The sequence below is a fragment of the Pieris rapae genome, chromosome 17, assembly GCF_905147795.1.
Source record: "Pieris rapae chromosome 17, ilPieRapa1.1, whole genome shotgun sequence".
NCBI classification, from domain to species: Eukaryota; Metazoa; Arthropoda; class Insecta; order Lepidoptera; family Pieridae; genus Pieris; species Pieris rapae.
The window spans coordinates 8,635,293-8,661,298 of NC_059525.1; the positions used below are offsets into that span (position 1 = coordinate 8,635,293).

Below are 26,006 nucleotides of genomic sequence, written 5' to 3' on the forward strand. Positions count from 1 at the left end.
TGTTGGAAAAAATAACCGGATTGTAATAGCTATCCGTCGATACAAGCTATCTATGGTAGGTCGGATCGGTGTATGATGGATTGACCATTGTATAAAAATGACAGATCAACTGTGCCAATATCCTATCTTTATCTTATCTAAGATTTTACCTTACACCAGTTTTAAAATAATTAAAAAGCTATTTGATATGTTTTAAACATACACATGTATATTTTTAATATTATTTGTATGGTTTGATTTATTTAATTTGGTTTATATCGACTATTAAATTTGAGTGTGAAGAGCGAAGAGACTCGACTCGTTATTTGACCATCTTCAAACTTCTCTCGTCCATGTAACTCCCTTCTTTTCCTCCCATCCAGTCCTATCGTCAAAATGTTAGGGAAATTAAACTTATAGGATTCTCCCCTCCATAACTTGTAGTATTATGTTAACCTCTTGTATATATTATTATATATCTGTGATTGATGTAAACTTTGTGTGTGTTGTCTTTTTTTCTTAAGTCATTTTTGTTTTGGGTAACTCTGCTTAGATTTAATTCAATCCATCAAATCTATCCTCACCGTGATAATGCTTAGAACGTGACATTGGAGGAATTGTGATTGACACAGAAGTCGCCATTAAAAATAAAATGAATGAATGAATTTGTTTCTTAGAGGTATAGTACAAACCATAGATTTTAGTCTCTGAGATATTTGATGATCCTTTTGACTGCATTCCAGTCAAATCACACTTTACAAATCACAGTTGGCCTTTGACAGTTGTAATAATTGTATGGGGTTTATTATATTGGAACACTATTTCAATTGATAACTTCTAGTGCCAATGGACTATGTATCCGGCAATGAAAAAAAAAAAAAACGATAACTTTATTATTGTCGGTCAAAGTTCAATTAATATCGAATATACGACTATTACCGTACAGTTTGGTCGCTTGTTCATCTGGATACTAGAAAACTTGAAAAGTTTTTAAAAGTTAAAAATTATGGCTTCAGTAGTGGGACTAACTCGATTTTTACTTGGAAAAAACGTGATAAACAACGGCCGTGGCGGTTCTATTAAGTTTTACAGCACTGGTAAGTAATCTAAAATATATATAGGTGAATGGTTATAATGTGTTAATTTAAGAGAATTTAGACAATATACATCTTGAAAACGTTTATTAGAACTCATACAAAAATACTCGTTGTTTGTTACTTGGTTGCTTAATTAATAAATAAAATAAATTTAAATTAGGTTATTACTGAGCATGTTTTTTGCAGAGACAAATTTTATATTCTAAAAAATATTCCATATATAGCCATGTTTGTATACCTAGTATATATGTTTAGCTAATAAAATAATAAAAATTGCAACAATTGTTTTATATAATAATTTTCCTTTATACTTTTTATAAGCAATATATATAGTTTTTATCATTCAACTGATAAGAAATATTAACATAAGCATGAAGTGCAAATTAATGTCAGTCCTAAAGTATCATTTCTAACTGAGAAAACTTTTTATTTTTATTAATTATTTTTGAAAATTTTTTGTTGTTGTAATAACAGTATTTAGAATCTAACCAGACCCTTGCCAGTACTCATTTTAGTATACTGTAGCATTCTGTAATAAATTTTCTTGTTATTTTGGATGAAGGTTAAAAATTCCATTTCCATTTGACGAGATTATACTCCAAATGTTAAGTCAAACCTTTGAGTGATACCGTAAAACTAAATTGGGCCTAATTATCCTTGTTCACCAAAAATCTTAACTTGAATAATAAAAAAGGTTTTGTAGCAAAACAATAACTATAAGATTTTAGAGAAAGAGAGTTTATTCAATATTATGTAACCTAATCAAGAAGTAGCATCCAAAATTCACTTCTTTTGGTTTTATACTATGTCATAATAATTAACAAAATATAACCCTAATTTTGTGAAAAAGAAAATTTTAATTTTTCCAGTGATAAATCCAAAGATTTTGATTGCATCAGTTATATTACATAACTTGTTCCATATTTTTGGTCTCATTGTTATCTGAATGATAATAAAATAACGTTTTGTGGCACTTATCTCTTTTCAGCTCCACTATTTACATTACATGAAGGCCATGCAAACAGTTGAATTAATACTGAAATTTTATAAAATGAATTAAATTCTGAATTTCAATTCAGAATTACTTATATCATATTTTATATATATATTAGTCTTTAAAAGTAATTACCTTTTCATGATAAAATAATAATTTTTTGCATTACCTTTAAATAATACCTATCATAATATTTCATAAGTCTTCCAACAGTTCTTGATTATTATTCTTATGCTGGTTGTACACACTCGGCGAGACACACCGAGACAGGCCGATCGCGAGAGTGTTTAATGGAGCTCTCGTCTCGTCTCGCTTTCTCGCACTTGGTCTCGACTCTCTTGGTTGCCTGTCAGTTTTTTTCGCACGAGTCAAAGGGTCTCGCGATAAAACGAGAGCGACCTGGACACACTCGTTCAATCACTTCTCTTGCGGTTCATAGTAATCATCCATCTTCTTCTCTATGGCTTCGTAATTTTGTTATGGTAAACGTAAATAAAATTATAATAACTTATTGCACAAAGACAAACAGCAGCAGCGGTTCCATGTCCATTATTAATGATGTTTAAATGATAATCGAGTGTGTACAGGCTCCGCTCTTCTCCTGGTCCTCTCGCCGATTGTGTACAGCCGGCATTAGGTTGTATCGGAAACATTATACGAAGATTAATTTATTAATTATTAAGAAATCATTGGAGCTCCAACCTTTTCTTTGGAATTGGAAAATAATAATATACAGCTTAGATTTTTTACATTTCATACATTATTTTTATCTTGTTATCCTGTATATCCCATATCCTTTTCCTTAAGTACGGAATTACAGGTGAACTCCTTCACAGGTAAAGGCCTCCTCTGGCTTTTTCCAATTTACTTTGTCTTCCAATTTTTTTTCTCCATACACTTCCTGCTATCGATTCGCTTCTATTTCTTCTATCCGCCTTTTTTTGAGGCACCCACTCCACTTTCTCCTTGTTCCTATATAGAAATAATAACCATATTATTATTATCGCTTTAAATAAAACTAGGAAAACAGGTATTTCTGGTATAACAGTAATCAAAAATCATTAACAAATCTGTCGCAGAATTGCATTGCATGTTCATGATGATTTTTAACTGATTATTATTTTTTACAGCACCACAATATGAGAACATTAAAATAGAAGTAGTTGGTGAAAAGAAAAATGTTGGTCTCATTCAATTGCATCGTCCCAAGGCCCTCAATGCTCTGTGCAAACCATTGTTTCAAGAACTTGGAAAAGCTGTCAAAGATTTTGATGCAGATAAAGAAATTGCAGCTATTATTATAACAGGTAAGCATGGAGTATTGCGTATGGAGTACTCAATTCGGCCCATTAGGAGCATTTCTTAAGTGCCGTTTCTGTGTGAAACCTCACTTAAGTATTCCCGAACCAATTCGACTTAGGGTGTTTGAACGCACACGTGACCACTATGGCATTGAGCAGTAGCGGATTTACCAGCAGGCTGAGTAGGCTTGACCTTAGTGGGGCAAATTTGTCCCAAAAAAAAATTTCTATTAAATAACAATTGTAAAATAATAAATTAACAATTTTGGCAACTTGAACAATAATATAAATAATTTAAAATATGCTTTATGGAAATTTTTATTAGTTAACAATTGTTATCTGGAAAACTGTCTAAGTTGAGCTACGTTTAAAACTATAACAAATACTGACTATCAGCCTTAGCAATGTATTAGATGGAAAAAAATTCAACTCAACACATTATTTTTTAAAACAGCAGTTTCACTTTACTTATCACAACAAATGTGACTTGCCATAACCAAGATAGTTTTGTTATCATAACAAATAGCTGCGTAATCCTGACTTACGATAGTAAATTTTTTTCAGTGCAGACTGATATTCAGTATCTATTGTCGAATCAGAAATAAAATGACAATAATCAAGCAACAGCAAAAATTGTATATGTATCTCAAGTTACCAAACTTTACTTATTGTTTCCAAAAAATTAGACCGGCGTAGTAAATTTACGAACTATTAATTTTTGTCAACTATTTATCAAAAATGAGTACAATTATTCTTATACATGTAGTTTAATAATTGTTTATTTTTTATTTTATTATAAATGTTTTCTAGATAATTCCCCGACTTAATTCACGTAACGACATATTTTGTAAAACCCTAGGAATTTAAAGTATGCCGGGAGTTTTTCACGACTGTTCTATGCGCCCTTGAGTAAATGTAAATTTAGTACAATTTTTTTACTGAGGTTCATAACTATTAAGTTACTTATATTCATTAATGATGTTTTTTTATTTGATTTTAATCCGTACTTCCTTTTCCTTATTAGGGCTGCTATTTGATTTTTTTAATGGAAATTATTTCAAATAAATAAAAGTGCGTGCATACAAAGTATAATACACATGTGTGTACAGAAGTAAAACTTCTTTGTAAATCAATTACCACTAAGGTACCCCATGTATACGTGCTAATGATGAAATAAATAATTACAAAATCTGCGTTTACTGCTCAAGACGTAATGCGACAGAATTAAAATGTAAAGTTGTAATATGTAACTACTAAACGACTACATCAACCAATAGCGTGTCTTTTTTCTCAATCTCCCTTTCTCACACTCTCTCAATCGGTCTATATCGCTGTCTCCTTTTGCTTCGATATAAACGTTGCACATCTTCGTGACGTTCCGTAAACATTTTACCCGCATTCGCCAAAATTTCACTGTAAAAATAATTTTCTCGACTCAGTACGACTAGGATCAGTACTGCGTTATTAAAGTAAATATTAAATCATATTTGTCTATGTTTTTCAGGAAACGAAAAAGCCTTCGCCGCTGGCGCTGATATTAAAGAAATGCAGAATAACACATACAGTTCGAACACCAGGGAGGGCTTCCTAAAAGAATGGGAAGATGTGTCAAACTGTGGTAAACCGGTCATCGCTGCTGTCAATGGATTTGCTGTATGTATTCTTTAATTATTGTGCCTATCTGTATACCGGCAAACATCTTGAACAAATGTCCTTGTGCGTGCGTTTTGGGCGTACCGTTCTGCCCCCTTAGTAATATATATAAAAAAAAAAACAATAATATAAATGTATATTTATAAGATAAATACCTACCTAAGTAATGAGAAAATAAAAATACTTTCTAATTTAAGAAAATAACTATAATTAATTTTTTGTAGCTCGGCGGTGGTTGTGAGTTAGCGATGTTGTGTGATATCATCTACGCTGGCGAAAACGCAAAGTTTGGCCAGCCCGAAATCAACATTGGAACAATTCCCGGGGCTGGTGGTACCCAAAGACTGCCCAGGTACGTGGGCAAGTCAAAGGCAATGGAAATTGTGCTCACGGGCAATTTCTTTGGTGCTCACGAAGCGGAGAAAATGGGTAAGAAGTTTATTTTTATGATGAGGTTTTTTTTGGGACATATTGTGATTATATATCATATCTAGATTTTGTGCTAGTATGGTCACGGGTTTGGTTTGGTGATTTTCAAGTGACCATAATTAAAGATCTTTTAACTTCTCTGCAACTCGGCAACGCACTCTGGCATTGAGTGTCCATGGGCGGCGGTATCACTTAACATCAGGTGAGCCTCCTGCCCGTTTGCCCCCTGTTCTATTAAAAAAAACTTATTTATCATAAATGTGTGGTACAATTAAATATTTAAATTTCAGGTCTTGTAAGCAAAGTGTTTCCAGTAGAAAAACTTCTGGAGGAAACTATTAAATTGGCTGAAAGGATCGGAACCCACTCGCCATTGATAGTGAAGATGGCCAAACAATCTGTTAACCAAGCTTATGAAACCACACTCAAAACAGGCTTGCAATTTGAAAAATCACTGTTTTATGGCACTTTCGCTACTGTAAGTGCATACACTACTATTTTATAATAACTTAACGGAGAGTTTATTGCCAGTTCTTCTCTTCCGTTCTACGCCCTTGATTTGAGAACTGGCAGTAAATGTAAAATTAAATTCATTTAATATTTCTTTTTTTTGATGTTCATAAGTGTACATTGTTACCTACATGAATAAATAAATTTTGACTTTGAATTTAACTCTAAAACCAAAATAGGAATACTTTATTTAGAGATAATTTTTTTCAATACAATACCATCAAAAAGTAATGATACCGCGCGTGTTTTTGTGTCGCCAGCGCCATCTGATAGAATAAATGACAAACACTATCTGTTATTGACAATAAATTTTAACATCATAATTATTTCCCCCATCCGAGTTACTCTTGGTATTATTTTTGTCTTTTTTTAAAAGTAGATATGCCACTTTATTAGTAAATATTTCTTCTTTTAAATTCATATTTGACCGTTACTCCAACCTTACATACATATTGTAACTTGTTTCTCTAATTTTGTGTTAATATGTATTTAAAATACAATACTGAAAACTGTTTTTATTGTGATACTACCTCAGATTTCTGTATCTGTTTCATGATCACCTGACACAACATCTACTTCCTTGATCTAAGGCTAGGCAAAATGTTGAATGCATACTTTGAAATACCCTTTAGTATATAGGTCGGGATCCCTCTGAGTAGTACCTAGTAAACAATACTAATCAATTAATATACATTTAACAATTTAATTTTTCATTTTATTTCAGGGAGACCGTCAAGAGGGTATGAATGCATTTATTGAGAAGAGAACTCCTGTCTACAAAAACAATTAATTTAAATCAGACTTAGTTATAAGGATAAATGGATTAATTAATTACCTGGTATATATGGAGGGTCGGCAGACTAAAGTACATAAGTCATAATTCATTTTCACTTGAGTTTTTACAGGAACAACAAAAAACATAATAGAAATCAATGTATTTGGAATTTACTAATTTATTTATTACACTTTCATTGTTAAACAAGAAATACATTATATGAACATAAAAAACTATAAAAAAATAAGATAAAAGCGGACTTTGAGCGACTTATGTGATACGTATTATTTACTAATTACACCTTATACATGACTTAAGTGATTAGGCCTAGTGAAGTGTTGCTTTTATTTCAGATAATAATATTAATCATACACTCACAGAAGAGAGGTGTGTGTGTGTATGATTAATAATTATCTAATTATTGGACTCTTCTTCACTACTGAAAACATCAGGGAGTGTGTTTCGAGCTGTTTCAGAAGTAGGCAAATTATTGTAAAAACTATGAAATGTGTCGGGTATAAGCGGAAAAAGTGATATAAGATCATCTTTTTTTTCTTTGGATATAGGTATAGGTTGGTTAGTTATCACTGGTACAGCATCGGGCACTACTGAAGATCTTCTCTTCAGATTCAAAGTCTGGAAATCACAATTTCGGTCTAAGGTATTCTTGAACAAAATAATACCAAAGTCTTTCTCATACCTTAGCCATCTTTTCTCCAGCCATTTGAACTGGTCTCCCGTAGTATCTTTGTATCTAAGGACTAATGGTCCTTTTAATAATGAAGAAAAGTCCAAAAAGTCGTTGCGATTCATTCGTATCACATGAAACTTTTTTCCACTAGACTTTATTAACTGTATCCAGTCATGGGGGTGATAAATTTCGATGTCAGTCTTTTTCTTTTTCTTTTCTATGATACCGTGATCCGTATCTACTTCTAAATGACTATGTCCAGAAATCATAAACTTATGGTCTATTGTCTGGACTGGTGTGTTCTGCATGACCCATGTAAACATAGCAGTGACATGGGAATTTCTATTTTGACCACCACATGTGTCAGAATAAAATGTTATATGCTTGGTACATGGAGGAACCATAGTACAGATGTGTTTGTATAAACATGAGGCTATTTGGTTCGCTCCACGTGCTGCTATAGTTTCGTACCATACATAGCAGTAAGACTTTCCCGTTTTGTTGTCGTGTATAGTTAAGTTGAAGGTCCACAGTTGGCGTTTATAAAAAGCAACGGATGATTTTAGCATAGGAGTGGGCAAACATTGTTGCAAATCGAAAGTATAAGTCTGATAGGTGTCATCTGTTGTAGACATATTTGTATCTAATGCCTTTTCCTCGTACGCACCATCCCCTAATTGCACATGTTCTTGGTGCTCCGACATCAGTTCTTGTTTTGCTACTTCATCTGAACACAGTTTTATTTTCATTTGAAATTTATCGCAGGTAAAACAAGTATCGGCGCGGGGTTTTTTAAATGATAATTTTAATTTCTTGAATTCTTGTGTGTAGATTTTTATAGAGGGATGTTTTTGTTCACTGGGTCGAGACAGTTTATATTGATCATACATTTGTTGTATTGTCAAGTGGGATGGTAAATATTTCTTTGAAGTACTCTTTCGCGTGTAATGACTTTCATAAGATGGGAAGGAAAGTATGTGATTTTTTATTTGTAATCTTTTTTCATCTGAAATTTTATTTTTAGGTGTTTTTTTTCCACGTTTATCGTCTGTTTCAGTACCAGCGGTAGAGGATCTTTTTTTTAAAGCTACTGTTTTTATAAAGTTATCACTTTCATCCAAAGTTTTAAGTAAGCAACCTCTACAAACTGGTTCACGTTTTCCATTGACAATGAGATTATACTTATATGTTTTGGTTCTAAATTTTTGCTTATCAGGATCTTCTGTACGGATCCTTACAGATGCTTTATCTTCTATATCTAATAAAGAAGCCATGTACGAAGATCTTTTAGTATAACAACCTAATTGCCAGTATTCCTTAAAAATGATTTGTCGAACTTCTAAAGAGAATCGGTCCTTACATTTCATTCTACATGGTGTCAGAGCCTTCAACCTTCTTTCAGGAATCTCTTTGCCTTTTAATGTTTTGTAACTTTGGCCTGTATTACGCTTTTTTTTCTTCTGTTGTTTCAACACACGCAAGCTTAATCCAGCAACCGCAGGTGGTTCATTGGTAATTTCTAAGTCTGAAGTCGTAGAAGACCTATCATTTTTTGCATTTGGTGGTTCATTTGCAATTTCTAAGTCTGAAATAGTAGAAGAACTATCATTTGTCACATTTTCAGTTCGATGTGTTCCTGTTTTCGACGATACCGGTTCGTTGAATACAAAGTCGGGGTCAGCTATAGAATCATCTGAATCTTCGTATCTGATCTCAACTCCTCTGAATGTGTTTGACGTGGATGGTACTGGCTCCATGTATGGGTCATCGGTTGAACCCATTGCTTGAGAAGTCATCACCACACTTATGGTGCCTTCGTTTTCTTCTTGATTTTTACCTTGAATAAAGTAAAAGACAAACTAAGCATAATCAATTTCAATTAATGAGTACCTATCTATAAAAATATGCATGAGTTTATACTTTATACATATTGTACTTAAACACTTACCTTGTGTGGGACTTTCATCCTGTACATTTCTCAGCTGCGCCAGTTCCACTAGCTTTTTTCCTCTTCCGAAATTCATTTTTAACAATAATTCACTTCACACAATATGAACGTACTGTTTTAAATAGAATCAAAGTTAAGACTGAAGCCAAATAACAGTTATTTCCCACAGGATTGTTATAAAAAATATCGTGTAACCACTTGTAGACCACCCGTAGTTGACTGCTGTTCAACAAAATTCTTTGACGATATATTTATATTAAGTGGGTAGTAAGACACTTGAGAAACGGTGTGAAAATTATTAGGTACCATAAAACATAAGTCGTTCCTTATCGGCACAACGCGACTGTGGAGTATTTGTTCCTTTTCACATAAGTTCACTTATGTTGTTTAGCCTGATTACAAATTGGTAGCTATCAAAATGTTCATAAGGAACAATTTGAGACTTAGCTACTTATAATAGTGATTTGACATGTGTGTTTTAGTCCAGCTATGAGTCGAGCCAATATAATGCCCCTGGCGATTAACAAAAAATATAGGGAAAAATGACTTATGTGCTTTAGTCTGCGGGCCCTTCATATATTATTATGATTTTTGGACTTTATATATTTTTATATGTTGTTATTGCCTTTGTAACTGAATATATAATTATACTTGTTTTTTACAAATGAGTTTTTTTTACAACTTAATGTATATATAAGTATGGATAATTCTATAATAATTACGTCTCATTAGTTTGAAATGTATGAAACAATCAGTGCTTTCTGTACATCTAATAAATAATTATTTTTTGTCAATCCAAATTTATTCAGTAAGATAAAATGCGATGGGATTCTTCATTTGGCTCTCTGAGTAGCTATAGGATACTTGTTTAAGTCAAGTCATACATATCCCTCTAATCTTTGAGTTGCGGGAAAGCGCAAATAGCATTATCTCCTCGGTTTTCAAAACAATGGGTTTCGCAAGATTAACATAATTAAAAATAACAATTCGAAAATACAATTACAGAAATATTTTCTAGACTAAATCTCTGTTTTTATACTTATGTAAGGAAAGTATAGTTGATATTTTAGTAGTGATAATTATTACTAAAATGTCAAGGTCGTGAAAAGTGTATTATGCTGATGCATAATAATCAGTTAAGTCGTTTTTAAATTTGTCCCTAACTACAGCAAAAAAAACATTGTTCATCAATATTACCTAGCGGCCCTACTGGCAAGGTAGATTCTTAGTCTGTGTATAAAGTTTGAACAGATACATAAGGCCATTATGAATGTCACTTAACAATATAATGTGACTGTCAAGTGTTACGTGTCAAGTCAGGTGTGACATAATGCCTAATGTCACAGTTATTATTGTTTGAAAAAATACAATAATTTTTTTACTATAAATGTCCATTCTTGTTTGGCAATGTTTTATCATTAATTATTTATATTGTTCCTCTATCCTATTAAATCACAGAATAACATTGCATTGAACACACAAACTCATTTTTAGTGTATACCTGATGTCTTGGGGTCATGTTTTCACCAATAGGCATATAATACAGGAGTTAGAAGATGTAGTTACTCATAAAACAAGTGTCTCCGTATTTGTAGCATTATTCTATTTGGAGATGCGGTTAAACTTTCCATTATGACCCGTCGATTTTTGAGGTTTTTTTGATGGGAGATGGAAGAGGGGATGGAGAAATACCCCCTGTGTCATTCCCAACCTGCGGAAACCCATAGTTACGGAGATATTCATGTTTAAAATTTTAAGGCTAGAATGGTAACAATTTAGAAATGTGTCCCTGAATTTGATAATACTGATTATGTAAGTGTCTCTTTACCTTTGATGGAACACCTCCAAGTTATTTTTTCTGCCGGAGTTCCGTCTAAATATTAATAAAGATTATTTAAACCTGTATAATGTATAGAAATTCGTAAATAAATCGTACATTTTCCATTGCTTATTTTTTTTTTTTTTTCAATTTATCCCTTATGGGAAAGGCAAAGGACTTTAGCCATACAGATTCCATTAGTTATTAGAGACGTGACATTTTGCATCAAAATCGTTTTTTTAATTTGTCGATAGTTTTTTTAGAATAAAAACTTGAATTTTATTCAAATATAATATAATAATATGATATAAATATTAGTTTTTTATATGTTTATTGATGATTTCAGAAACAGTTCTTAGAAAAAAGAAATTCATATACTAACCTAACCTAACCGAACTAGATAATCATTCGGTTTATGAACGGCTCCGGCGCTACGGAAAACGCAGCCCCTCCACCCTTGCGTACCAAAGCACAGGCATTTCATGCCTGTGCTTTGTTACGGCGGGTGGGGGCTGCTCTTCCTCCGCGCCTCCGATTATTTATATACACTCTTGGGGTAGGGCAGACAAGACCACGTAGATAGTGGGGTGCTCTGATTCGGTGTTGGGTACTTTTAGGTTATTAAATAAAATGTTATTAAAAGAAAAATATTCATATACTAACCTAACCTAACCGAACTAGATAATAATTCGGGTTTTGAACGGCTCCGATTATTTATATACACTCTTGGGGTAGGGCAGACAAGACCACGTAGATAGTGGGGTGCTCTGATTCGGTGTTGGGTACTTTTAGGTTATTAAATAAAATGTTATTAAAAGAAAAATATTCATATACTAACCTAACCTAACCGAACTAGATAATAATTCGGGTTTTGAACGGCTCCGATTATTTATATACACTCTTGGGGTAGGGCAGACAAGACCACGTAGATAGTGGGGTGCTCTGATTCGGTGTTGGGTACTTTTAGGTTATTAAATAAAATGTTATTAAAAGAAAAATATTCATATACTAACCTAACCTAACCGAACTAGATAATAATTCGGGTTTTGAACGGCTCCGATTATTTATATACACTCTTGGGGTAGGGCAGACAAGACCACGTAGATAGTGGGGTGCTCTGATTCGGTGTTGGGTACTTTTAGGTTATTAAATAAAATGGTATTAAAAGAAAAATATTCATATACTAACCTAACCTAACCGAACTAGATAATAATTCGGGTTTTGAACGGCTCCGATTATTTATATACACTCTAGGGGTAGGACAGACAAGACCACGTGGATAGTGGGGTGCTTTGATTCGGTGTTGGGTACTTTTAGGTTATTAAATAAAATGTTATTAAAAAAAATATTCATATACTAACCTAACCTAACCAAACTAGATAATAATTAAGTTTTTTGATTACCAATAATTAATTTGATCATAAGTTACAAATAATCTATGGTCCATATTGGAAAGTTTAGTAGTATCGATACGTCAAATTTTTCGAACCCTTCACTAATCGATACGTGAAATGGTTGATGTTTGACATCAGTTATTTGTCAAATTCATTGTGTTATGGCGTGTTATGGAATGATATTTGTGCATTTGTATGGAAAGTATAAATAAATATATCTCATGAACCGTAAGTTTCCGCAACTTAATACTTTACAAAACGCTTTCTTATGGTGAGTACTATCTACAAAAAAAATTTGAGCATTCAAATCGACGGGTCATATTGGAAAGTTTATCCGGAGATGCTTTATATTCTCTTAATGACTCTTTCCATCTTAAACAGACTTAACCAGAACTTATCTTGGTAAAGAGGTAAAGTATGCATTCCGTGGTAAATAGATCCTTTAAGTATTTTGTACTGTTTAATGTACATTTAAAATATTTATATTTTATTGGTCTAAATTTAAAAATATTGCCATAAACGGGACGGTATATTTAACTTCTTAAAAAACAAAACTGTTTTACATTAAGTTCTCATTGATCCAGTCAAATTGTGTTTACACTATGTTTATGAGAGTATATTGTATTTTTTATATTTCAGAGCATAAAAATGAATAAAATAATGTTGGAAACACTTATATTGGATAAAATACCAGGAAAGGAGAATATTTGTGTTAAACCTATGCAACAAATGTATGACCATCAAATTGATGGTGTAAGATTCCTATTTAAAAAATGGGTATGTTATAAAATCCTCTATCACATATAGCATATCTATTTTGTACATGATTATAAAGAGCCTTTGATTAATACTTAATAAATTGACATATTTCATTATTAATGCCTAACATTTTCTTTTAGAAAAACAAGTCACAAATAAAACCATACTGTGTACTGAGTTTTCCTCCTGAACAGGGCAAGTCTGTTACAGTCTTATTATTTCTTTATGCTGTAAGAACACATCTCTCTTATCCAATTCTGATTCTTTGCAAAGATGATGAAGAAGTGCTTAAGTGGATGTTGAATTTTAAAAAATGGACAGGTTATAGAGAAGGTAGGCTAAAATATTATTTTAAGGCGTTGTCAATAACTATAATATTAATAGTAGAACAAATCTGTAAAAGTTAGTAGACAAAATTATGGATTCTTATCAATGTAATTGCAATTGAACCATTGTGATTTTAACTTTTTAAAAAACTGGCTGCATCCTCTGATTGTGATTTAATTATAATAATCAAAAGCAATAAGTAGAACCTTGCACCGAGATATATGCTTTTGGTTTTGATATTTTTTTTATGGCAAAGAGTGCCCCATATTCTTATATTTTTGATACAATTTCACCATAATGCATTCAACAATATACTACTGCACACAGAAAAAAGCACTGTTTGGGTTTACACAGAAGACTACAGTGTCAGGAATTGCATGCATAAGGACTAGTTTTTGATTGCTCTTTTAATATATTGTTTATTTTTAATTTCAGATGACATTGCTATAGACCCTAACAAAGCACTGATAAATAAACTTATATTTATAAAAAAATATTCTGATGTTTCAAAATTAGGGCCTTTTTTAAGGCGAAGCTGGAGTATTGTTGTAATTAAAACTGATAATTGTGTCTCTCTCCCACTATTTCATTATGTAGAATTCACAATATGGTTAACATCTTCTGATCTTACCGTAAGTCTTATAAAAGTAATATTACGCTTCAAAAACACAAAATCACCTTTGCACTTTAAAAACATTGCATGTTTTAACAAAATAAGTTATTTAGGATTTTTAAACATATATATGTGGCTTACATAAAGCACCTTCAGTTGAGTAAATCCTTTTTTATTTTATTATATTACCTTGTTTTGAAGTGGGATGATGCTTATACATGTTCCATTGGGATATCCATTTATGGTTAAATATATTGTAAATAAATAAAATATGGCAATAAATATGTCAGATTATACTTATGAAAATAATTTTTTTTTTCAGAAAAATGTAAGTTTATTAAAAAGTATGCACAACTGGATTATGCCAAAGGTTGAATTTGAGATGCACACAGAAATTTTACCAAAATGGAAAAATGAAATATTAAAGCATTCAATGCTGGAAAGTTTTGTACTAATAAGGACTCCTACCTCATTGAACTGTCAGGTAGATCAATATTCAGTGTAGTGAATAAATGGCTTGGTTTATTAGTGAAAAGATGCTGGGTTTGATCTCAGGAGGAAGACTCCAATAATATTTTTAGGACTTCTAGGATTTGTCATACTATCTATGTCAGCATCCTATAAATTTGTCTAAATATATACATGATACAATTTTATTATTTTCATGGAAATTGCCATTAGTTTTTTATACTAACTTTATATTTTCAGGATAACGTATCATCACTTGTATCAGCTACAGAACGTAAAAGACTTAAAAATAAAGACGCAACGGGACATAAGATTAAACGCACAAAAAATGCTACCAACGATAATGTAACACATGAAAAAATGGATGTTGAAACATTTATTAGAAATGAAAAGCCTTTACGATCACAACTTGAAGAAATTGATTTCGATATTGAAGATAATACCAATGTAACAAATAGGGTGGAAGTGTTACAAAATAATGTAATGCATGCAGAAATTATGGAAAGTGCCTTACATGAAAGCCTCAGAGGAACTATTGACGTTAATGAAAGTGGTCATCCTGACGATGAAATACATAAAAATGCAACAGACTGTGATCAAAATAGCAACTGTGAAGTAGATATTGAATACAGTCGTGATATTCTGAAAGCAAACAGTGAAATGTCTACTGAAAGCAATATAAGTGATATTAAAAATGATGAACTAATTAATGATTTAGTAGCAGCAACTAATGATCCTATTAAAGAGTCCACTAAAAATACTACAGAATGTGAAGCAATGGAAAAAAATCAAGATGTATTTATAGTTCCGGATGAAAGAGGAAAGTCTGAAGCAGTTAATGATATTCTTCAAGAAAATTGTGAAATATCTGAAAGTAATACAAGTGACGTCAAACATGAAAAATCCAGTGAATTAGAAGCAAATGTTGCCTGTACAAAAAATAAATCTTTTACTTATGATTCCGATCTAGATACTAAGCTTAATGAAATGCAAGAAAAGGCAATGAAAAAGTTCAAAGGATCATTCCTAGATAGTATATTTTAATTTGTCATCTAAAAAGTTGTACATAAATTTGTGATTTTTTGTGCAATATATATATTTATATTTCCATAGTATATAAGTCTAGTTCTCAATGTAGGTATAATTTCTTTTATATTTATTATAAATTATAATAAACGTGTATATTGTTACTTTATTTATTCAAAATAAAAGGCTATCATTCCATAATATATTTTAATAACATGATTATAACATGAGCATTAATTGGGATATTCGTATAGAATATAATTAAGTACATAACAAATGGTACCAAGTTCAATTATTGAGTCCAATAAATAGAACAAAAGACAGTCGTAAACACTTTCAGCAAGATTGATTAATTATTACTTTAAATTTTAAATACACTTTCTTGTTTGTCAAGTAGTTTAGAAAGCTTGCTTTAGAAAAAATAGCTAACTGCAAACTATCGACAATAATTACACTTGAATACCTTATATACATAAATATTAAGAATGAAAATATCCAAACACAACCATCTAAAGGAACATAATAACATTGAAATATAAATGTACGTAAATGTAAAAATTTGTCTAAAAAATATTTTCATAATGTCGAATTCGTAAAAGAAAAATACTTAGGTAGATACTTTTTCTATATTAAAATGCGGATTCACAAATGTTGTAACATTTTTTAGTAAAGCATGCGGACACTTAAAACTATTACGTTGCGCGTTTTGTTAAACAAAACAATTTTTAAGGCGTTAAAAATCATTTCAGTTTTTAATTATATTATAAAACAAAATGTTTAAATTTTATATAAAAAAAGAAACATAGAACTAGTACAATTTCATAGTTCTCAAGATATAATTATATAGACCTTGTTTTATCTAAATAAAATACATATACGAATTTTAGACAATAAAAATAAATTGTTGACACCTGTCAAATGTCAGTTGTCAGACTTTTACGTCTATCAGAATCATCGTAGATCAAAAATCGCTAAGGGGCGACGTGCAAATACTCGCATACAAATACGCGAAAGATTTTATTTAAATTGTCTATGGTATTGAAGTCTAATGCTGAAAGATTATCGGCTGCGGTGTGCCAAACCTTTGGAAATGGGTTCGGTATTACGTGTAGTACATCAACATCTGAAAATTAAATTAATTATTAACGTATAGTTAGTACCATCAATAAGGATATAGGATCCATAATTCCGAATAAGTACAAACATTTTGTCTTTCTGATTATATTATTATATTAGCTATCAATTATTTTTGAATACGAAAAAAAATTCTTTGTCGGTCGGTCGTAGTTTAAAATATTTCATGATTTTCTTTTTCATTTAAATTTAGATAAGCCTTTGGTTTAAAATAAAAGTTTGGAATAAAAGGGTTGCGGGGAATTCGCAAAGAATTTGAAGGAGACATTTCACTCAACATGACATTGACTTAATATAATCCTGATTATGTAGTACTCAATTTTTTTTAGTAATAGAAATACATTTATTAGTTTTACTATACTTATATAAGATTTTTGTCATGAATATATTCGAATATAAAAAAAACGAGAATAATTTCACTTTGATTTGAAAATGGCCTCAAAACTTAAAAACTTGAAAGATGTGAGATTACCATTACATATATTTTTGTTATTGCTAAACTCAAAACTTTCTCAATTTCTAAGATTGTTCTCCAACAATATAAATAAATATGCAGCTAAAAAAAACGTATTTACACTCACCTCTCCTCACAAATGGTATGTGATCGTCTTCAATATGGGCGCCAGAACTTACTAGCCGGAAATATGTTTGCTCGGCTTTACCCGTGGAATATGCTGTCATCTGTCCCAGTTCACTGAGCCGCTGCTCAGCGCTTGCAAGACGAATGTACCAACGTTCTGTATTCTTATAGTAGCTGTAGAACGCTGGGTCTGGTGTTCCCAGAAGGTCCAATAGCACCAGAACATCCTGGAATTTATTAAAGTTATTATAGGTTTGAATAAGGTTTTCTTTATTTATTTTGAATGAAGTTATAAATATGTCAAACACAAAGGTAACAAACAGGTGAATTATTAATAATATAAAGATTACGAAAGTTTCACAAAAACTTTGAAATAAAATTATACTTAGTATCTTAATAAATAAGGCACAGATAACTAATAGACACAAATAAATTAGTTTATTTTTAAATGATAACGTATGAACTTTGGCCTCTACAAAAGACTGTGTCAAAGATAAAAATCCAGAATAACAAGATGTTTACGCTTACATCTAACAGATATATTCATTTGTATCTTGAAGATCCTTTTTATTTGTGGTATAAAAATCATGTTTTACTGTCCCACCAAACACAAACAAAAATATGTTTAGTCATATATGTAAAAAAGTACACTTATTAACAACAAAACATTAAATTAATTGTGAACTTACATTTACTGCCAGTTCTCAAATCAAGGGTGTAGAACAGAAGAGAAGAACTGGCAATAAACTCTCCGCCACTCTTATCTTCTCAATTAATTGGAGTATTAATGATAAATAATAAAAACTTTTTTAACTTGTCCATTTATGCACATACGATGTGAATACTAATACTAAGAAACTTTCAGGACTGGGCCTCATATGTCTTATACGTATATGTTTCATGACTATTTGTTTTTTCTTGTATCAAAAGAAGGTATATTGATTTACGCGGTTCGAACCTACGACTTCAGAGAAAAGAGCAGCACGTTGTCTTACCTAAGTAGACTCTCGAATATCCCGTATATACTACGCCGGTACTATTTTTTTTAAATCGAGGTGATAACGTTTTATGGCAGGGTATACCGCATCGTTACGTTACGCGTTACGGTTTGTCTGGCGTCCCTTTCTCTCACTCATTCGGCAGCGGAGCTCCTCTTCTCTCACTGCAGCGCTAACCGTAGTTCGGTCAGACGCTTTCCCCTCTCTCTACTCCCTCACAGTGTTTAGAGTGCGTTAGGCATTTAGTGTTGCCAGTAAGCGTATAACCGAATATCACCGGTTTTGAAAGTGAATATAAAAGAATGAAGCAAGAGATGATCCTCAGAACATTACAGAACTAAATAGTTCTTAGATTAGTTTAAGTTATCACTTCTGTTCCGAGACGCACACATTTTTTAAAAGTACAAAGTAGTTCTTATATTGTACCTCGAGAGAGTCTGGTCACCCATAACACGGGTCTCAATGACCACAGAGAGAGAGGAAGACAAGGACATTCAAAACTTGGCGATTAAATAGAGTGGTGGAGAGTTTCTTGCTCGCTTTACGCTCTTGACTTGCGGATTGGTAGTAAATTTTGTATAAATTTATCAAATCTTAATAAATAAGTTCTTTTGAGTTTGAAAAAAAATATACATACCATTCTTTGCAAATGATTTGCACCGTCCTTGTATGGCATCGAATGCCACGATTTAGCCAAGTGTCTAGCTCCGTATATAGAATCTTTCGGTCCCCAGTGTCTGAAAGCCTCTTCTCCGTCGAAAAATATGAACATCAAACTTGGTGAACCGAATTTTAATGGATCAAGTTGTCTGGACAAAACTTTCGCGAGGTTGATCAACATCGCACACGGTACTGCAGAGTCTGTTGCGCCTAAAATACAATGCTCATATAAAATTAAGGATATTAATTTCCATACTCAATTGAAGTATAACTTATTGGGAAGACTCGTACAGTATAACATAGTTTTATATTGGAATACATTTTTACCTACTGCTCATGGAACCTCCAACGCGAAACAATTATTTTCAAATGAGCGAAGCCAGGACTGAATTTTATGTAATATCACTTCTATGCCACGTAGGCTGTGATTTTTTAAAAAATAATACTAGTACAATTTTATAGATCCAAATACAATAATTTTAATTTTGCTCTATCAATATAATTATTATTCTCGTCGGAAGAAAGGCGTGAAATGAGTGTGTAACTAACTGTAAACGGCTTTTGCTATGCTCGGCTACTCTTTTTAGATGGTAATATTTGTAGTTTAAGGTTTGATAATGAGAAATTTCGACACCTCACATAAAACCAAACATAGCAATTTACAATTATTTAGATAAACATACATTTGTAATATTAATATTACTGTTTATCTGATAAGTTTATAGTAACAAAAGATAGTTAAAGTTTTAATATTTTATACTGGACTACAACTTGAACAATGCAAATGCTTGAGTTCTATTATGCAGTTTGAAACAACATGGCAAAGGTGCTATAGAACTATAGAAATTGGTTACAAAGCCTATAGGCATGGCTCTGCATCTGAGGCTTATTTAATACTAGCAGACTCAGCCAAGCGTTGCTGTGGCTAAGGTTTTTGTTATATTACATAGTAGTAAATTAATCAAGGGAAACCGTAGGAGAACTTATGTGAAACGTTGGTACCACGACACGGACCTAAACTAAACTACCTTTAACTCAGCGCCATCTGTTAGAATTGTATCAAATAATAAACAAATGTTAATGTTATCGTAATTTTAGTAAGGATGCCTATTTTTTTTGAAAATGAAATATAGCCTATGTCACTCAGGAATGATGTAGCTTTCCAACAGTGAAAGAATTTTTCAAATCTGCCAAGTAGTTTCGGAGCCTATTCAATTCATACAAACAAACAAAAAATCAAACCTTTCCTCTTTATAATATTATTAGTATAGATACATAAATAATAAATGATTCTATGGGAATATAACACAAAAGTTGTAACTTCATTTTACTCCTTGACTTGCCTGACTTGGCTAAAATAAATAAGAACAGTACAATCTCTAGGTTTTACCCAATTTACATCATTATTCAAAATATATCTACTAATATATATATTAACATAATAATAAAAGCGTTACTATTTATCTAAGCTAGCTAGCAATGATACAGCACTCTGTAATACGTAAACCTAACCATTAATATAAATGCATCTTAGAGACATATCCTTAGCAGTAGACTAAGGAATACATTGAACTCACCTAGAAAAACATGTTCTCTTGTGTACTTGCTGTCGTAATGACAGGCAAGCACCAAATACCTATCAGCATTAGGATTTAACTTGGCAATAATGTTTCTAAAGTTCAAGGTGCCAAAAACTGGTGTTGTATCAGGGAAAATATCCTCAGTTACATCCCAGCCTAAATTTTTCATCTCATCTACGATATAATCACCAACTTTTTTATGGTTTGGGGTTCCTACCACTCTGGGTATAAGAATTTTATCAAGAACCTCTCTAAAATCCTGTTCATTAGAAAGCTTGGCAATATTTTTGACATCATCATCTGTTAGCTCTAGAGCTTCATGGACATTCTGAAATCATCATGAAATAAGTATATTAGCTGTAAAAAAAATTAAAAATATAGAATTTATCATTAACAATACAAGAAATAAGCATTATTACTAACTAAAATATATTTAAGACAACATCTATAGACAAAGTAAATGTAATAATACTGTTTTAGAATAAATACTAAAATTTAGTAATTTTATTGATGCTTGAAATTCCAAATCTGTAAATACCTTATTGTTATTATATTCAATAAAGTCTAGGGAGTAATAAAATTATTCTGTAAAAAAAATCACAAGTATTTGATATCTTGAAATGTTATATGTAATTATAAAAATAATTTATATCAAAAAAGGAACACTTAATTCCATAAAGGAATTTTAAAGTGAGAGTTAAAACATTTATTTTATTATATTATTAATATGTATGCTTTCTTTATTTGTTATTAAAAGTTATAAGCATTTTTACCACACCTGAATGTTGAAGATATAAAATTACGAATACGAGTAGAAAAGTTTAAAATAGATAAAAATATATTTGTAGCGATAAATCACGCGTTAACTGATAACACTTGCGAGATTTATAAAATGTTTTTATTAAAAAACTTGTTTAAGATTTAAGCTTACCTTTTCTTGATAAAACTTTAAAGTAGCGTCGGAATTTACAAAACTGATACACAGAACAGCCACGACAACGTAAATACAGGCCTTGGCCATTGTTAATACACCTTATATCAAAATTCATTAATTTATAACCATATGTTAAATAACAAGGATATATTTTAAACAAGTTACACGTTGGTTAAGGTGAGATTTATTACGAAAAAACTTTTCGACCTTCGAAATTGCACCCGTCCCACCTCCTGACCATGCCTTTCACTACTGAGTACTGACTCCTGACAATTGACAAATATTATAATGAATTTTAAGATGAATGGAAGATTTTTTTTTTTTTTTTTTTTTTTATATTATGGCCCGCACGGTTTGTGCATTGTGGCCCAGGGTCAAAACAGGGAAACGGGTAAAAAAATAAACGTAACGGATGGAACGGAATTAAGGAAAGGAAAATCTATAAAATAAAAGATCAATTCTTATAGAGATAGATATAAAAGGAGTGTAAGAAAAGATATTTACATATATACACATTCATAGGATCTAAATTTTTATATCATTACTTAAGATAAAAGCTGCTAAAAGTTTATATATATGTGGGTCCATTGTTGAAAGTAAACAGGATATGGATGAAGGGAAAGGAATTTGAAGGGAAATGAGACCGTCGATAAGAGCCGACCGTTCGCGCCGAGAACAAACAAAAATGATGTGATTCAAATCAGCTTCAGCATATCCACATTCGCACGTAGGGTTGTCAATAATATTAAACTTAGCAAGGTGAGCTGGGGTGCAGACGTGTCCCAGACGCATACGAGACAGTATTGTTGTAACTCTTTTACCGAATCTCAGTCTCCAAAACCAGGGCTTAATGGGTATAGAAGGTTGAATAGCACGATAATGGCGACCTTTTGAACGATCTTGATTCCAGGATTCAGTCCAGGAATTCCGGAGATAAATCCCAGAAAGAGCCATCAAGTCATGCGCATAGTTTCCAAAAATATCCACATCTCCACTATCCACTGCCTCATTGGCAATACGGTCGGCTTTTTCGTTTCCAGATATTCCGCAGTGACCAGGAATCCATGCAAACGATACGGAATAGTTTTCTTTCAAACATTTCAATAGTAAGTTTCTAATTTCGGAAATGACAGGGAATTGATAATGTGATCCAAATGGGAACCGGGCTAGGGCATTTAAAGAACTAAGTGAATCTGTAAAAATTACAGTTTTTTGAAGTTTCAGTAGAAGGATGTATTCTATAGCTTTGAATAGGCCAATACATTCGCCAGTGAACACGGAGGATTCAGGAGGGAGTTTAGTTTTTTGGACAATATTGTAGTTAGAATGTATTACACCAACACCTACACATCCATCACTGGAATGTTTAGATGCATCTGTAAATATTCGATGCCATTGTGGCCACTTAGTGTCAACAATATAATTAAATGATAACTTTTGGTTTTTCTCAATTTTAACAAGACCTATGCTAGTATGTATAACGGGAGAGATTATAAGGGAATTGTAACTATATTTAAACAAAGGATTGGAAGTCGCTTGGTGAGTAGGAGCCTTAAGAGAAGTAAATCTTGTGAAACTTTTAACCAAACATGGTGTGCGTTTGTTTTTCCAAAATTGAGAAGTGTGGATTATAGAAGTCAAGGATGTTAGTTTAGATGTAAGGATATGGTTACTAAATTGCATACAGCGGAATAGGAATTTATCAGATAGAAATTGTCGGCGTAAGTTTAATGGTGGCTCTACACATTCGGTTCTCATACAGTTGATTGGGGTTGACTTCATAGCTCCTAAGACTATTCTCATTGCTTTTGCTTGAATACTATCCAATTTTTTGAAAGCAGAAACATTTCCTGGTTCCAACAGGAAAGTACCGTAATCCATTACACTTCTGATTATGGCGTTGTAAATCAGTTTTAAGGAGTGAGAATGCGCTCCCCACCAAATGCCCGATAAACATCTAAGAATATTTAAATTTCGTTCACATCTCGCTGTTACATACTCACAGTGGGATACACCGGTGAGCTTAGAATCTAGAACTACCCCCAAGAATTTGATATTATTAGTCGAGGGAATCAAAACATTATCAAACTTTACCTGGACCGGGGGAGGCTTACGCATTCTGGAAAACAACACAACCCTGCTCTTGGATACAGATATGTCTAGACCATTCGAAGTCAGCCATGAGTTTAAAAATGAAAGGGAAGATGTTAGAGTTTGACAATTATTTTCAATTGATTTGCCCGATTTGTATATAAGAAGATCGTCTGCATATTGTAGTACGTTTGTTGATGCTTGCAATGATGTTTCTAAATCATACGTATAGATGTTATAGAGCAAAGGACTGAGTACAGAACCCTGTGGTAATCCTTTCCATACGGTCCGAGATAGTTTGACATCTTCAATAAATAAATTTATGTATCTTTCACTGAGCATATCTATAACAAAGTTTGTTAGAATTGGTGGTACGTTTAAGCATAGCAGTTTTTCCCTGAGAACCGATATAAGAACATTGTCATAAGCTGAGCTTATATCTAAGAAAGTAGCTACTACTGACTCATTGTTTGAAAATGCTAATCTTAAGTCTGTAGTGAATATTGCTAAGCTATCCATTGTGCTTCTACTTTTTCTAAAACCGAATTGGGTCGTTGCTAATAGATTTTTATTCTCTAAAAACCATTCTAAACGGATTTTTACTAGGTGTTCTGCTATTTTCATTAAAACAGAAGAAAGCACAATGGGTCTGTAAGAAGAAGGATCATCGGTTGGCTTATTCTCTTTTAAAATAGGTATAATTGATTGAGTGATCCAAGACTTGGGAATGCACCCAGAAATCATAATAGAATTTATAATATTTAAGTACAGCATCAGCATTCGGTCCGAAAGATTTTTCAAAAAAGAATATGGAATCCCATCTTCTCCTGGAGTAGAGTCTTTTACCTTATTAAGCACACCTTTAAGTTCGATCAAAGAAAACGGAGCGTTTATTCCACTTAGGTCATCAAAAATGTAAGCAGGAATAGTTAATGGAGGAAATCTCTGTTCCGGTACAGAAGGGGGAGCAAGATGATCCATAAACTGATCAGCTAGAGTTATCGGTAATTTAGAAGAAGGGGAATTATTATATGCAGATCTAAATCTACGAATATTACGCCAGACCTCTGACGGGCTGACATCTGGACTAATGGAGGCACAAAATGATTGCCAACCATCGTATTTCTTTTTCTTAAACAATTTTTTAGTTCTCCGGGCAGATTCTAAATATAACTCGAAATTTTCTTCTGACATATCCTCGCAGTATTTTTTTTCGGCCTGTTTTCTTTCTTTTATTGCAGCTGTGCATTCATGATCCCACCAGGGAGGTGAAGGAATTTGCGATCGGATCTTAGTTTTAGTGCAAAAAGATTCATCGGCAGCTTCAATCAAAACCTGAGAAAGAATTTCTGCGGAGATCTGGCTACCTTCTTGAGAATAAGTATTAGTTTTCTGCTCTACTATTTGGTTGAATAATTTCCAATCTGCGTTGTTTAATCTGTATTTAAAACGAGGAGAGCGATTGGTTTTGATAGGTTTGTATGAAGGAAAAGTAATTACAAGTGGAAAGTGGTCACTACCATACGAAGATGCTAGAGGGTGCCAGTCCAAAGTTGAAGCTAAATCAGGTGAACATAAAGATAGATCAGGCGCACTTGCACCTTCGCTTGGACCAGTAACACGAGTTGGCAGCCCAGTGTTTAAAATACATATACCATGAGAATCTATAATATCTAATAATTGATCTCCATAATAGTTGGAAGAAGTGCTTCCCCAAGATTGATGTTGGCAATTAAAATCACCTAGGACTAAGAAAGGCCTTGGGAGGATGGAGAACAGTTGATTAAGATGAGAAAAAATATTTACATTAGGACGAGAAAAATAAATAGATACTATACAAATTTTATTTACAATAGCAGCAATGACTGACAAGTCATCACCGAATGAGGGAAGTGGAAATAAGGAATAGGGGAGATTATTTTTAATGACTATGGCAACACCGCCATAGCCGTCAGGTCTGTCCTGTCGGAGAATAACATAACCTGGAATTCGAAATGTCAATTTCGGGCGAAGCCATGTTTCCGACAGAGTTGAGACAAAAGGTTCAAATTTATTATGCAAATAGATTAAATCGTTTTTATTGCAGATTGCGCTTCTGCAATTCCACTGGATTATTTGTTCGCGTTCTGGACGCATAAGTGGATTTTAATTGAGTTAAGGAAGCAAGTGTTGGGCGGCGTTGTTCGGTTACATTGTTGTCAGAGTTAGAAATGGATTTTATTTCAGTCAAAAGTTGGATAACATCA

General features: G+C 32.4%; 3 protein-coding genes and 1 long non-coding RNA gene across 5 annotated transcripts; 2 read left to right on the forward strand and 2 right to left on the reverse strand.

The window, feature by feature from the left end:
* Positions 1-878: 878 nt before the first annotated feature.
* On the forward strand, positions 879-10,013 carry LOC110994734 (probable enoyl-CoA hydratase, mitochondrial). 2 transcript variants are annotated; one of them, XM_045631829.1, is made up of 7 exons: positions 879-1,076; positions 3,201-3,377; positions 4,876-5,024; positions 5,249-5,453; positions 5,744-5,931; positions 6,688-6,809; positions 9,956-10,013. In XM_045631829.1, the coding sequence occupies exons 1-6, from the start codon at positions 986-988 to the stop codon at positions 6,751-6,753; spliced, it is 876 nt and encodes a 291-aa protein (XP_045487785.1). In that variant the 5' UTR covers positions 879-985; the 3' UTR covers positions 6,754-6,809; positions 9,956-10,013. The 2 variants fall into 2 exon arrangements, with proteins under 2 accessions (XP_045487785.1, XP_045487784.1); XM_045631828.1 differs by having other exon boundaries at positions 6,688-6,805; positions 9,952-9,970.
* LOC123689897 lies at positions 1,844-3,936 on the reverse strand. Its single transcript, XR_006750764.1, has 3 exons — positions 3,762-3,936; positions 2,206-3,042; positions 1,844-2,112 (listed from the first exon to the last, which is right to left on the reverse strand). It is a non-coding gene; the product is annotated as an uncharacterized LOC123689897 (long non-coding RNA).
* A 709-nt stretch (positions 10,014-10,722) lies between the features above and the next one.
* Positions 10,723-15,947, forward strand: LOC110994739. The gene is made up of 7 exons (XM_045631817.1): positions 10,723-10,989; positions 12,931-13,000; positions 13,230-13,367; positions 13,490-13,682; positions 14,112-14,308; positions 14,612-14,773; positions 14,998-15,947. Exons 3-7 carry the CDS (start codon positions 13,239-13,241, stop codon positions 15,799-15,801), a joined length of 1,485 nt encoding a protein of 494 aa, XP_045487773.1. The 5' UTR covers positions 10,723-10,989; positions 12,931-13,000; positions 13,230-13,238; the 3' UTR covers positions 15,802-15,947.
* A 770-nt stretch (positions 15,948-16,717) lies between these two features.
* LOC110994738 (glutaminyl-peptide cyclotransferase) lies at positions 16,718-21,943 on the reverse strand. The gene is made up of 5 exons (XM_022261561.2): positions 21,667-21,943; positions 20,733-21,063; positions 19,133-19,365; positions 17,499-17,724; positions 16,718-16,906 (listed from the first exon to the last, which is right to left on the reverse strand). The coding sequence occupies exons 1-5, from the start codon at positions 21,754-21,756 to the stop codon at positions 16,755-16,757; spliced, it is 1,032 nt and encodes a 343-aa protein (XP_022117253.1). The 5' UTR covers positions 21,757-21,943; the 3' UTR covers positions 16,718-16,754.
* Between the last annotated feature and the right edge of the window lie 4,063 nt (positions 21,944-26,006).

Bases quoted from the DNA above. Each gene is read 5' to 3' on its own strand.
- LOC110994734 (XM_045631829.1), top strand. From the start codon at position 986: ATGGCTTCAGTAGTGGGACTAACTCGATTTTTACTTGGAAAAAACGTG. The intron at 1,077-3,200 runs GTAAGTAATCTA...TATTTTTTACAG, and splicing joins TATTAAGTTTTACAGCACTG to CACCACAATATGAGAACATT. The intron at 5,454-5,743 runs GTAAGAAGTTTA...TTTAAATTTCAG, and splicing joins TCACGAAGCGGAGAAAATGG to GTCTTGTAAGCAAAGTGTTT.
- LOC110994739 (XM_045631817.1), top strand. From the start codon at position 13,239: ATGAATAAAATAATGTTGGAAACACTTATATTGGATAAAATACCAGGA. The intron at 13,683-14,111 runs GTAGGCTAAAAT...TTTTAATTTCAG, and splicing joins ATGGACAGGTTATAGAGAAG to ATGACATTGCTATAGACCCT. The intron at 14,774-14,997 runs GTAGATCAATAT...TTATATTTTCAG, and splicing joins CTACCTCATTGAACTGTCAG to GATAACGTATCATCACTTGT.
- LOC110994738 (XM_022261561.2), bottom strand. From the start codon at position 21,756: ATGGCCAAGGCCTGTATTTACGTTGTCGTGGCTGTTCTGTGTATCAGT. The intron at 19,366-20,732 runs GTGAGTTCAATG...ATTGTATTTTAG, and splicing joins AAGAGAACATGTTTTTCTAG to GCGCAACAGACTCTGCAGTA. The intron at 17,725-19,132 runs GTATGTATATTT...AATAAATTCCAG, and splicing joins CAAATCATTTGCAAAGAATG to GATGTTCTGGTGCTATTGGA.